The sequence below is a fragment of the Centruroides sculpturatus genome, unplaced genomic scaffold, assembly GCF_000671375.1.
Source record: "Centruroides sculpturatus isolate CEXI.00-Female unplaced genomic scaffold, Cexi_2.0 scaffold324, whole genome shotgun sequence".
In the NCBI taxonomy this organism is placed as follows: domain Eukaryota; kingdom Metazoa; phylum Arthropoda; class Arachnida; order Scorpiones; family Buthidae; genus Centruroides; species Centruroides sculpturatus.
Window position 1 is genome coordinate 661,339 of NW_019384466.1, and position 13,362 is coordinate 674,700.

The 13,362-nt window shown below is 26.1% G+C and overlaps 1 protein-coding gene across 1 annotated transcript in view; it reads left to right on the forward strand.

Moving 5' to 3' along the window:
• The window catches only part of LOC111621035 (homeotic protein empty spiracles-like), a 13,338-nt gene extending 4,929 nt beyond the window's left edge, over positions 1–8,409 (forward strand). Inside the window, exon 3 of the mRNA XM_023363076.1 lies at positions 8,081–8,409. Coding sequence (XP_023218844.1) covers positions 8,081–8,263 — 183 coding nt within the window. The 3' untranslated portion in view covers positions 8,264–8,409. The remainder of the gene's footprint in view (positions 1–8,080) is intronic.
• Positions 8,410–13,362: the final 4,953 nt, after the last annotated feature.

Here is a 13,362-nt window from a genome sequence, read left to right on the forward strand (position 1 = left end):
CTATAAAAGTAAATTTCTATTAAATAAAAGATAAGGATTAATGTTTTTCTATAACGTTTAAAAGCAAAAATATTCATTTATTTATTTCATATTTTGGCTTTATTTAAATTTCTTAAATTGCTTTTAAAATAGCCGAAGATTTATATATATTAAACATCAGCTAGCAGGTGAAATTTAACACAGGTGAAATTATAGTAGGCATATAGGCCCGTAGGCCTGTACTATAATTACAACTTAATGTGTTAATCATATATATATATATATATATATATATAAGTTTAATAAGTAAGTTTTTTAGAAAATTTTTATACATTTATTTAATAAAAAGAGTTGCATAAATGATTGTTTTCGTTAAAAAATGAAATACAATCGAACCTCCAAACAACGGCCATTTTTATGTTCCCATCAGTGTTCGTTGTTCAGAGTGTTGACTGTATATTTACTTGCATACTTTACATTTGTTTATTAAACTTGATTAAGCTTTATCTACTGTATACATATGTCGATTTTATTCATAAATTAACTTACATTTTACTTATAAAAACAAGTAAATATACGAGGAAATAATAAAAATATACAGTATATAATACAAGGGAAACACCAATAATATCCACCTCTAAACTGCGGACGGTTTCTTTTCTGAAATACATATAAAATAACTTCAAACAACGACCATTTTTTTAAATATTTAGTAGTCGTTGTTTAGAGGTATGACTGTGTAGTATTGTACGGCAGATAATACAGGCCCGTACAGGTAGGGCATCATTATTTTAAAATATAGGTTATTAGCCTATAAAAGATGCTATTGTATTCATGTTCGTATCGATGAGTTAAGCGTAATGTGTCTAATAATTTATAACAATTTATATTTATTAATAATTAGAATATTTAATAAAAATATCTTATATAATAGAAAATACGAAAAGATCGAATTGTTCTTGTATTAAATGATTTATACAAAATAAATTTAATTAATTTATATTATAGACATATAAATAGAATAATCTATAATTTATTTAAGTTTAAATTTTATTGTTTACAGATTAATTGAAACAATAATAACACTATTAAAATTTATTTCCTTTACACCTGCATTTTAATACTGTTTGTTAGTATATTTAGCCAGTTGTTGAAAGAAAATTCTTAAGTTATTTTTAAAAAAAATATATTTTAAACATTAAAATTTTATGCATAGATTTAACTTATTTTAATAAATATTTTATTCGTCAGTAAGAGAAATTAATAGAAAAGCTGAACCTTATTCAACTCCGAGCCGAATTTGCTAGTATGAAATTAGCATGTTCAGGCCCTAATACAAAGGAAACAAGACCATTTCGTCCAGGCCTATTAATTTCAGGCCCCTTTAGAAAGGCACAGGACCATTTGGTTCAGGCCCCACACTTAAAAAGGCTTTAAAACATTTCTTATAAATTATTCAAACATTTATTATAAATTATAGAGTCCTTGAAAAGATAATTTTTTTTCGGGCCTCTTTTAACCTTTGAAAGGCTTTGATCGTGTTATAACTTAAATTAATGTAGTTTATTTAATGTCAATTTAAGAAATGACAATTATTTATTAAATTAATATAAAATAAATATTATTTTTTAACTTATTTATAACAATTTAACTGTTTTAAATGAGAGGTCAAATGACTTTTAAAAATATTCTTCTATTATTAATATTTATTAAATAAATTTTTATACATTATAATTAAGGTAAATGATGACATTACGTCGACCTAATAATAAATTTATGTTAATTAAAGTAATTTCTATTTTAAAACTATTTAAAATAACCTCATTTAAATAGTATATAGAATAATTTAAGTTAAAATGTGTAAAGAAATGTTAATAGTCCTGTAATGTAACTTTAAAGTTAAGAAAATAACACATAAAAGAAATTAAATTTTTAAAATAATAGTCCCTATCTATGGTAAGGATTGAGGGAGACAGAGACAGTCATAAAAGGGGCCCTCCGAAAGCTACAGTACTGTAGCTGCTATGTGTTAAATCAAGAGTTGTGGGAAAAGGGAGGCCCCAGCTTTTGAACGCTTTCACTTTCATAATTGGATCCAAATAAGCAAATTTTTTGTCACTTATCAAAAGACACATCAATTCATATAACATTCTTTATATAAAAAAGGCTAAAATTTAGGCATTCTCTACGTTGTGTTTGAAGCCCGATCTAAATGATTTCTCCTCTATTCGAGCCTGATTAATTTTATTTAAATTACTTATATAAGTAATAAAAGATAGATTAATTAGTATTTTATAAAGCAGAAATGATAATATTTTTAAATTATATCATTTAATACAGAAGCTTTAAATAAACAAAAGCATTATAACTTAATGCAATATTAATCGTTAATTTGAAAAAAAAAAAAAATTACCTTTAAACTTGCTAATAATTTAAAATATTATTTAAGAATAAATAAAATAATTTTGTCTTTCGTTATAATTCAAAATATATTTATTAAATACATAATAAATAGAGAAGAATTTATGCCAATTAAATTGAATATGTCGTTCATTTACACTTTATATATATAATAAGTTTTACGTAATATCAAAATATATTCTATATAGGGCCTATATATAATAGGCTATAATATTTAAAAAATAAAGATGTTATCCTGTTTGAATTTAATGATTGATGCATCGTTATCAATCAACTGTAAAAGGTTATTACATTATCACTTTCCTGTTAATAATTATTAATATAACTTGTATCAAAATTTAAATGAGATCTATATTTTATTATTGTTATTATGAATTTTCGGTTGAATTATTATTATGAATTATAAATCTGTTTTGCGTTAATTGTTATTCTGTATTATATACAGCATTTATGAAATTTTAATGATTTTATATACGCTTTACGTAGGCCTTAGTAATCCTAGTAAAATCCTAAGTTTTGTATAGAATTTTACTAAGATTTATATAGCTTTATATAGCTCTTTTTTAATGTTTTATCTAGCATTTAATGTAGGCTCTTTAACAAATACTTTTCATAGAATTTTACTAGGTTTTATACAGGATTTGTATGGAACTTGTATAGGCATTTAATACGTTTTTTTCATCTTAAATATATTTAATAATTTCTTATATTTATAAATTAATATAAATAATTTATTAACTCTAAAAACGGTAGTAATTTTTCTAACTGAAAGCTTATTAAAATAATGTTGCATCACTTACAAACACCACTTTTTTTTATAGATAATATATAACCTATTTCGGATTTTCACTGACCCCTCAGCAATTTATTGTCATATACAAAAACACTAATAAATGCAATATAAATACATTGTTTAAAGATTCATCTAGAATTTATAATTTAAAGGTAATAAAGTATGTAGTTTTAATTAATAAAAAAACATAAGGAACCGGTGGAACTATTCGACAAGGTTCTGGATACGTATGGATCCTCAAAAATAAATAAATAACATCGGAATCCTAATAATTTCATGAAAAAGTTATAAATTTTATTAATTTATTCGTATATTTTTATGTTTTCGAAGTATTTGTGGTTTGTCTGAACCTCATCTCACTTCTCTTTAAGTCAAAGATTTATTCTTTCTATTGAAATTGTAGTGTAAAATCGGTCTCAGTAGAAAATAAATGCAGTAATTTTACCTTTTCTACCTTAAACAAAGATATAAAACTATAATTATCCACATTAATAAACAAATGTTTTTAAACTTTCAATTCGTAAAAGTTATTTCTAATTCGAATAATTTAATTACACTGTAATTATCACATGAAATATTAATAAGTTAATGATTAATAGTATAATTTCGAATTATTATTGGATAATAAAACAAATGTAAACGTAATAAAAAATATAAAAATCAATTAACTTTTATATTAAATTAAACTTTATTATCTCGAGATTTTTTTTTAAATTTAACATAGGAAAATCTCATTCAAAATAACTCAGAATGAAGCCTTCAAATCTATTTTATTTATTTATTTTTTTTAAATTTAAAATTTATTAATAATTTAAAGCCTATAAATGTAAGAAAATTTCTGTTTTATTAATTTAATTGACTTTTCTTTCGCTTTATTAATGGGTAATTCTAAATTAATAAAAGATATATAATATATAAGTGTATAAGTATATATTATTTATAGAGAACCGTTGACGTAAATGGACAACGCTTTGGACGATTCGATTTTCTTTTGTTCTATGTATTTAAATATTATACTAAATTATGCGCATATATTACACATATATTAAGTTCCACTAATAAAATTTTTGAATTAAAATAAGAAATCTTTAAATATACTATTCGTTATGGGCTATCCTGTATATTAATTAAACACAAATCTCGATATAGCTTTAACCTCATAGATACACACGAATGGATCTTGATCTTAAATAGAGAATGCTTCTTACTCTATTACAAAGGGCATTTATTATTCTTCGAAGTCCTTTGGTTTAGCATCATTTTTTTTTTATTTAGTTCCATATTTTCGGAGGCGAACAAATATAGAAATTTGACTGTAAAACTTCATTTAAAACTTCAGCACATCCCGGAAATTTTGGTTACTTCTGGACTAATATAATAAATAACTTTAGAATGAATATAACTTATTAATTTGATTTATTTCAATGATTTAATGGGTCTAGTTAGAAAAAAAAATCCTCTATATAGTTCGCGGTTATCATTAGTCCATTCATAATAGATAAATCCTATTAAAAATTAGGACTAGAAGGACTCTATTCATTTCTAATTAGTCTCGTATCTGTACAACATTTGAGAAATTTAAAAATAAATTTATTAATCTATTAATTAAATTATACGACTCATCGAGTCTTTGGAATTTAACTTTATACGTATTGTTTTTTTTTTACAAAATTATTATTATTCTAAATTATATAGTTCATGAATAAAACAATTTTTTAAAGAGATCATTCAGTTAATACAAATTACTCGAGAGGCATAACATAATCGTTTCGCTACGATTAGTGAGACAACCCCTCTTCAATACCTAAAGGCAAGTAAGAGAATTGGGGACAACGAACTTGTCTCGTTAAAGACAGCCACCTGCTTTAAAAAGGTACAGTTAAATAGCACCTGTCTCTCTCTCATCTTAAATACTTCCGACAAGTTCAAAATAAGAAGCTTAGTTAGTATAATATCGATCTCTAATGGTTTCTAGTTAGAATCGTGCACGCTTGTAAACCTGTCTGTCTATATCAGATTATAAAAGGTTTAATTAGAATAAATATAGAAAAATTTAATATTAATTTAATACACATTATATTAAATAGTTTAAGTTTCTCTATTTTATCAAATCTCTGAACAGTTGCCATTATTTTGGAGGGTACAGCACAAAAGATATTAAATTGCTGATTGATTCTGTGGTGTTTCTTCATAGAGAAGTGGTGTGATAGACGTCTCTCTATATCGTTTACAGATGGTAATATCACTATATTGATGACATAGACACTTATATATTGTTTACGGGACTTTTTAAAGCACAATTGTCTAAGAACTGTGCCTACAAATAGAGATTGAAGCTCTTATTTTATGATACAAGAATTGTTTTTATAAAATATTTTTAACTAAAATTCTTTAATTTAAATAATAAATTAGGTCAATAAATTAAATTAATTTTTTATATCAAAGGAAAAATTCCTACAGGAAGATGTAGACCTTTTTTTTTTTTTAAAAGGCAATTTAAATTATAAAACATCTGCATTTACTTTTTATACCATCAAAAGATACATCCCAGCAACTTTTTATAAATAAAATATAAATTAAAACATTATAAAATTAATTATTTATTAAGAATTATGCATTTGATTTAAATATATAATTCTTAATTTCTGTTTTTTTTTTTTCAAAATTTCATAACAATTTATAAGTAAAATTTATAACTGAATTTAAAATTTAAAAAAAGAAAAACACCCTGTTAAATGCTTTTAAAATGCTAATTACTTTATTATAATAAAGATGACTTTGAATTTTATCTTATGATTATTTACATATTCTTTAATATATCACAGGTCGTTTCGTACAGATTTCAACATATATTTACAAGTATTTATTAAATAATATAATGTATTAAAGCAATAAATCAAATCGATGCAATTTTAATTTCAAAATGTAACGTAATAAATGAGAATTATTAAATATAATTTCATATTTTATTATAGAAAATTAATAATAATAAAGCGTGTATTGTATAGGGTTATATCGACACTAACTTACTTCGCCCCCCTCCTTCTACAACGTGAAAACGTTGTAGAAGGAGGGGGGGACGAAGTTAGTGTCGTCTATTGCGTGTGTATTTTGTTTGCGTGCCTGTTAATAACAGTTACTTTAACAAGTGCCTAACATGTTTCAAAATTGGTTGACATCTTGTTCGTGATGGATGTTATACCTCATACACCTATAACTTACAGGCTATATTATCGAGGATTAAATAAAACCATAATATTTCTTTATTTTATTCTCGTGATTTTCGATTTTAATTTTTTAATTTCATTTTATATGTGAAAGTTTATAATACAATGCTTAAAAAGTTTTTATAATTATTTTTAATTAAGAAAATACTGTTAACGCCTTTATTTATTGAACGAATTGTGAGAAAATTTCATAATTTTGAATTGTGTCATAGAAATTTCGGATTAAAATAAGATAAATACAATAAATTTTGATTTGTCACGAAAGATTTATAAGCCATCAAGCGTATTGTACAAATCGATTCTTAAATTAAAAAAATAATAATAATGATACAGTCGATCCCCCCTATAACACTGTTGATTATTCCGTTTTATATGAATTCCATGTTGTACGAGTCACTTAGATTTTAAAAATACGTGAGATGTTCATAGCCCGGCACACGTATTTGTAAAATCTAAATGACTCGTACAACATGGAATTCATATAAAACGAAATAATCAACAGTGTTATAAGGGGGGGGGGTCGACTGGTATTTCAGACGTATAGTGTCTTAATTAATAACTCGAGTCTTAAAGACTTTATATGTTTAAATCGATTGTAAAAATCAAGTTTAAGAATCAAATTTATATTAATGATTAAATGTAAAGCTTAAGAATTAATTGTAACGACATTTATAAGAATTAAATGTGTGGGTCAATTAATTAAGACTATTTAACACCACCGTTAAAGGCTCTATATTTTTAAATGATCACCATTTAACTTATTAAGAATCAAGCTTAATATTTTAATAATATTCGAAAATAATCTTTAGGAATGCCATTTCTTTTTTGTAAATACACAAATAATGATTTCGTAATGAAATGTATAAGTAGTACCTGTGGAATAAAAATAGATAATATTTTTTTTTTTTTATTCGTTTGTCTCGAAAGGCGAAATTAATATGCTGTTATACTGAATATAGTTTTAATTATTGTGACAAATAGACGGATACGCTTCGCCTACCCTTCGTTACTACAAAAGAGATAATTAGGATACAGTTCGGTCTTTCTGGTTTCAGTAATAATGAAGAGAACCAACACGCGGAAGTAAAGCATGAGAAAGATTTGATCGATTCATTAAAGTTTCCAACAGAACAATGAAACGTGGAAGAGTGTTGAGCCTATATATATATATATATATATGTTGATCAAATGGCAGTTATATTAATTAAGAGAATGAACTTAAAATAGCTGGGTAAGCAGCACACCTGAAAGGACAGGTGATAGCCTAACTAGGAAGTAGTTTCTGGTCTTTTATGAAACTTGAAGCAGGTGACAGTAGTAGTGACTTGGATGATTCAGATCGAATTTTGTTAAAAATGTCCTCCAGATGATTCTAATCTTGATTTTTAAGTATAAAATTTGGCAAATTTCCTGCTGTTATCTATTTAAAAACATGCTCGGTATTCTACTTTTTATTATTTTGAAAAAAAAAAGAAGTATAATTATAATAGTTTAAGATAAGTTTATAGGTTTCTAATTATTATATTGTTAATGCCTGAAAAAAAAAAAGAAATTAACGATAAAGAAGAATGATGATAAAGGATTTCTATCATCTACATCACTAATCATTTTTTTAAAAATTTTGTAGCATTATTTATAATATAATAATATTTATTTTCAGGTTAAAGTATGGTTTCAAAATAGAAGAACGAAACATAAAAGGCAACAACAGGAGGATGAACAATTAAAAGATCAAAAACCGAAAACAACACTCCAAGAAGATAACGATTCATCATCGGAAGGAGGTCAACAAGAAGTTGCTGAAGATTGGGAACTGGCGTCACATCCATCACCAACCACGTGACTACAAATTTGGACAATTTAATCATAAAAAAACAAAAACAAAAATTTAAAGAACGAATCATCATTACTGTTGAGCAGTTTTTGAATAATAATAATAATAATAATATTAATAATAATAATATAATAATAATAATAATAATAATAATAATGCTCACTCACTCGAAAGGAAAAAAAAAAATTTTTTTAAATAAGAATCGTGAAAAGCCCAGTTCAAAAAAAAAAAAAAAAATATGAGATTTTCGTAAAACTTTAAACTCTTATAGTCTCGTGACATAGTTATATTTTGGATTTTTTTTTTGTGATCTTGTCAGCAACTATGTTGATTAGTGCCAATCACGTGATGGGGTATACGTTAGTCACGTGACACGTACGAGTATTAAAGTTACGAAAAGAAAGAAGATCGATTGAATATTGAACTGGATTTTAATCATTCCTAAATCTGCTCAATTTGCTTTTTTTTTTTAATTTAAAAAAAAAAAAAAAACAATGTTTTCAACTGCCTTAATTAGTCATCATTATTCTATTTAAGATAACAAAAAATTTTTCTTTTCTGAGGAAGAAAACATTACATAAAGGCCTAGTTTCCATGTGGTAAACTTATACAAGTAGGAACTTTGGAAAATAGGAACAAAAAATAAAGAAAAATTCTATTTACATGTTGATTCAGTTTTCCACAATTGTACAATGTTCAGAATGGCATATACTGTTGGTACCATTGAAATGACATTACAGTTCTAATATTGATGTTAGTATGGCTGATAGCAAATTGCAACTAATTCCTGATGTAGTTTCTGGAATAGAATTTTATCATAAGTTGAACATGATAGGAAAAAACAGTAATGATAATAGTGTTCCAAAAGTTGCACATAAACTTACATGTTTTAATCAGTTACTGTACAATTTAGCAATGGTATTTTGGTTTACTGAACTTCAAACCAATGCTTAATATGTTAATTAATTAATTTTGTATTTTTATTAATAAAGATCCATGGAAATGCATGTAATCATCCATATGCAAAGGAACCAAAAATCATACTGAGATAGAATCATAATCTTTGTATGGAATTGATTTTATTTTTATTTATTTAATTTATTATTAATTTACTTTAATGTTATCATAAAATTAAAGTTAAAATGATTATTGGAATCAAGCAGTTCTGCAAGTTTTTTGAAGTGAGTGGTAGTAAAACATAACCATACTGTGTTTATTGCCCATATTATATTTAACATTTAATAACTGTACTAGTTTTGATCTTGATAAATGTGGGCAGTTGTAAATCAAAGAGTGAATTTATTCACTGTTTATATAATATATTATACAGTAGAACCTCCATTATCCAGACCTCCATTATCCGGATTGTTCAAAATAAACAAAAATTTTACGAATTTGCTGATTTGCACATGGTGAATTATGACACTGTTTATGTACGTGACGGAATGCATAACTTTTTTTGTTTCAACAATGTCTCACCCAGCACAGTGGTTGTAAACTCTTAAATATATTTTACGTAGTAATAAAAATATAACTTGACATATGTATTTATAAATAATTTATATTCAAATTACATCATTTCTATGACCAAGGGCGGCGTANTTTTTTAAATAAAAGACAATATAAGTTATCGAATGATTTAAAATAAAAAAAAATCGGTTGTAAGGACCATTTGTAAGAAGAATCAATTTTAAGTATCGATTATAAAAATCTATTTTAAGGAGTAATTTTAAGTATAAATCATAACAGCTAGCTGTAAGCATCAGTAAAAGTCAATTATAAGATTGAATAATAAGAATCAATCGTAAGGTTAGATCTATGAATCAAATGCAAAGATCAATTGTAAAGTTCATAAAGATCGGTTTATAGAAACAAATGTAAGATTTAATCATAAGGATATAAAAAAAATAATAATAATAATTACTTGGAAATATGAGCTTAAAACACATATATATATCCAGTAATTTTAATTAACTTTTAAACTCGTCCATCAATAATGTGATTTAAAACAGGACATTTATGACACAACAGTTTTGAGAACAGGTTCCACGACATTCATAAGTTACCTTCTTGTCAGATTATTTCAAAAGAAATATAACTTATATATGTTTTATACATTATTTAAACGTATCTGTTGAATTTTGTGTAGTTAAAGAGTTATTATGATCTTTTATTGCAAACAAAAGAATTAGAAACAAAAGCAATTATATCATTGTGAAGTTTCAGGAATTAAAAATTAAAGAACAATTTAACATATAAATATAGGAGAAATTTTATCAGTAAAATAATGTATTATGTTTTTTTTTTTCTATAGAAATATTCGTTAATTGTTCATCCATTATTTTTCACGGAATAATTATATTTAAACATTTTTACGAAAATAAATAAAACTAATTGTAACATCAAAGCCCGTGGTTCCTGTTCACAGGTAGGAGGTTAACAAGAACTCAACCATCGAGCGAATCTTCGTTTGATTGGTTAAAAAATCTGGCAAATATTCACTCGTGTTATCTAATTTGGCCTGTTACGTGGAGCGTGTAACTGTCAAAACACAGTAGGACAATTAAGGTCGTTTTTCTTTAATTAAATGTGATCACTGAAGCGTCGATCTTCGAATAAAAGACCAATTGCCGGACGGGCAGATGTGCCATTGATAGCCTCCTCCCTGTCGACTAAAAACGTCATTTTCTATCCTTTTAAAATAGTTTTTCACCCGAAAAAAATAAATAAATAATATAAAGTAACCTTCTAATGAGTTTATTCATAAATAATTAACTTGGTCGATCAAAGATATAATTGTTCATTACATTGCTGTCCACATACCTACCCCACTTGAAGGACTGTCCACGCTGAGCTTTAGTATTATCATTCTCTTCTAATTGATAGATAATATAGTCAAATTTCTCAGATTGAATACTATTATACAAGATAACGATAATGATATTCCCTAGAGTTACTTATATATTATGTAAATATATTAAAACACTGTAAACAAGTAAGTTAATGTTATTGTATTTTTTTTTTCTGTTTAAATATATTTTTAAGATAATTTAAATATCTTCAGACTAAATAGAGAATGTTAAAGATAATGTCTATATTTTTTATATTGAATACCGGAGATAGTATCGACCTTCTAAGTTACACCTGCTCATGCAGCTGAAACTTAGTTCATGGTTTCACAAACAGTTGCAATTGACCCATAGGCTTCTGGCAATCACCTAATTCACGATTTGTTCTGTTCTATAAAAAGAAAATAAATTTTAACTAGAATTAACTTAAAATAATATATAATCAAGTATATGAAAAGGTAAGGTCCAGAAGGGATACTTGGTATAACACAGAGGAACCTCAATATTTAGTACCTTATTGTTTTTTTAGGAAAGGGGTAAGACCTATATTTCTGACCGGTTCGGACCATCTCATCTCATCAGGCCTCATCCCAACACTTAGGGTCAGAGATGAAGACACTGTGTGATGAGATGAGGCCTGGATGAAGCCCCTAACTAAAGTAAATGATATATTTAAGATAATCATGAAAAAAAAAATAAAGAACACTAGATCATAGGGTCGTCGAGAGGTGGAGCCGGGAATTTTTCCCCATGCCGAAGGAAAGCGGGGCCTTAGCGATCTCTACCTTTTACTAATAGAAAATATATTATTTTTAATTATTTTTATTAATAAAGAAATATTCTACATATTTCATTTGTTTAAAAAAAAAAGGCTAAAAGGGCCTGCTAAGAGCCGAAACTCTCTGTACTCCCAGATCTCATATACAATAGCGCAGTTATAGTTTTATAGGACCTAGACGAATTTGAATTACGGGACCCATATAAAGTGTTGACTTAAGACATGTTTTGAGGAAATATTTTGTTGTAAAAGATTGATTGGGGGTTCCCGCAATTGCCGTTTTTTCCATAGGATAACTCGCTTTTTCGATAGGATAACTTTCCCATACAAGGACGACCACTCTGTTCGATTCGATCATCCATTGTTTCACAGTTTTTCTCGATCACGTCAGCAGAATCACTAGGAATAATTGATCAATGAATCCGCAGCTTACGTAAATTATTACATATATTTTAAAATGATAAAAATTAATGATAAATTGGCAAATATGAAGGAAATTTAAATAATAATAATAACAAATTTTAATAAATAATTAGTTAATTAATTATATCCTATATATAGGCCTACAAATAGAAAAATGAGGATTTACATTATTAAAAACCATATTATACTATTAAAATGCTGCATATTAAGAATTTTATTACTAAAATATAATAATTTTTTTTTAAATTTACATTAAAATTTTTTTAATAATAAATAAATATAAAATTACATAAACAAAATATTTATAGACTTATAGTCGATTCTTAATACTGTTTTAATTATCTATCAATACATATAAATGACATATAATTTATTATTCGTGAAATTAATGAATAGAACATGAATATAATAATACAGACAATATAAATAGCTAAAATGATTTAAAACTTTGTAAATATTTTAATTATTTCCTATTAAATATTTTAATTAGCAATTCTTTGAAAAAAAAAAGATTAATGAAAACTGTTGCCATCTGTTATGATTGTTCGGAAATTGGGTAATTTGCATAAATATTGGTGTAAAAATTGATGATAAAATATATTAAATGTATGGAAGGCTTCTCAGAGATCAAGATAATCCCGAATCAATTATCTTTATGAGGCCCTCAATATATTAGTAAAGAAAACAGGCTTATTTTTCACTTCTGTCTTTTTCTTCGTGAGGACATTAAGAGGGACTCTTTTCCATACCTTTCGTAGGTTTCGCCAGGCCTAGAGTAGCCGGATGGTGAAAGACGAGGCCCGACGTATCCGGAACAAACCACCATGAAAAACTTTCTCGTCTCATCCGATTTCCCAAAGCAATAAAGATCTAGCTAGCTTCTTCACCTTTACAGAATTCTTCAAGAGTCTCCGTGTGTTCCCGGAAGTTCCTGTACTCCTGTCATAGAGTTACATTGAGAAGTTCTCCGTAAAGGTATCTTCACAAAGATGGCCCTATCGTAGATGACTCGGAACAAAGGTCAAAGCCGTCTAGAGGGCCCGGACAATCTTGTAGTC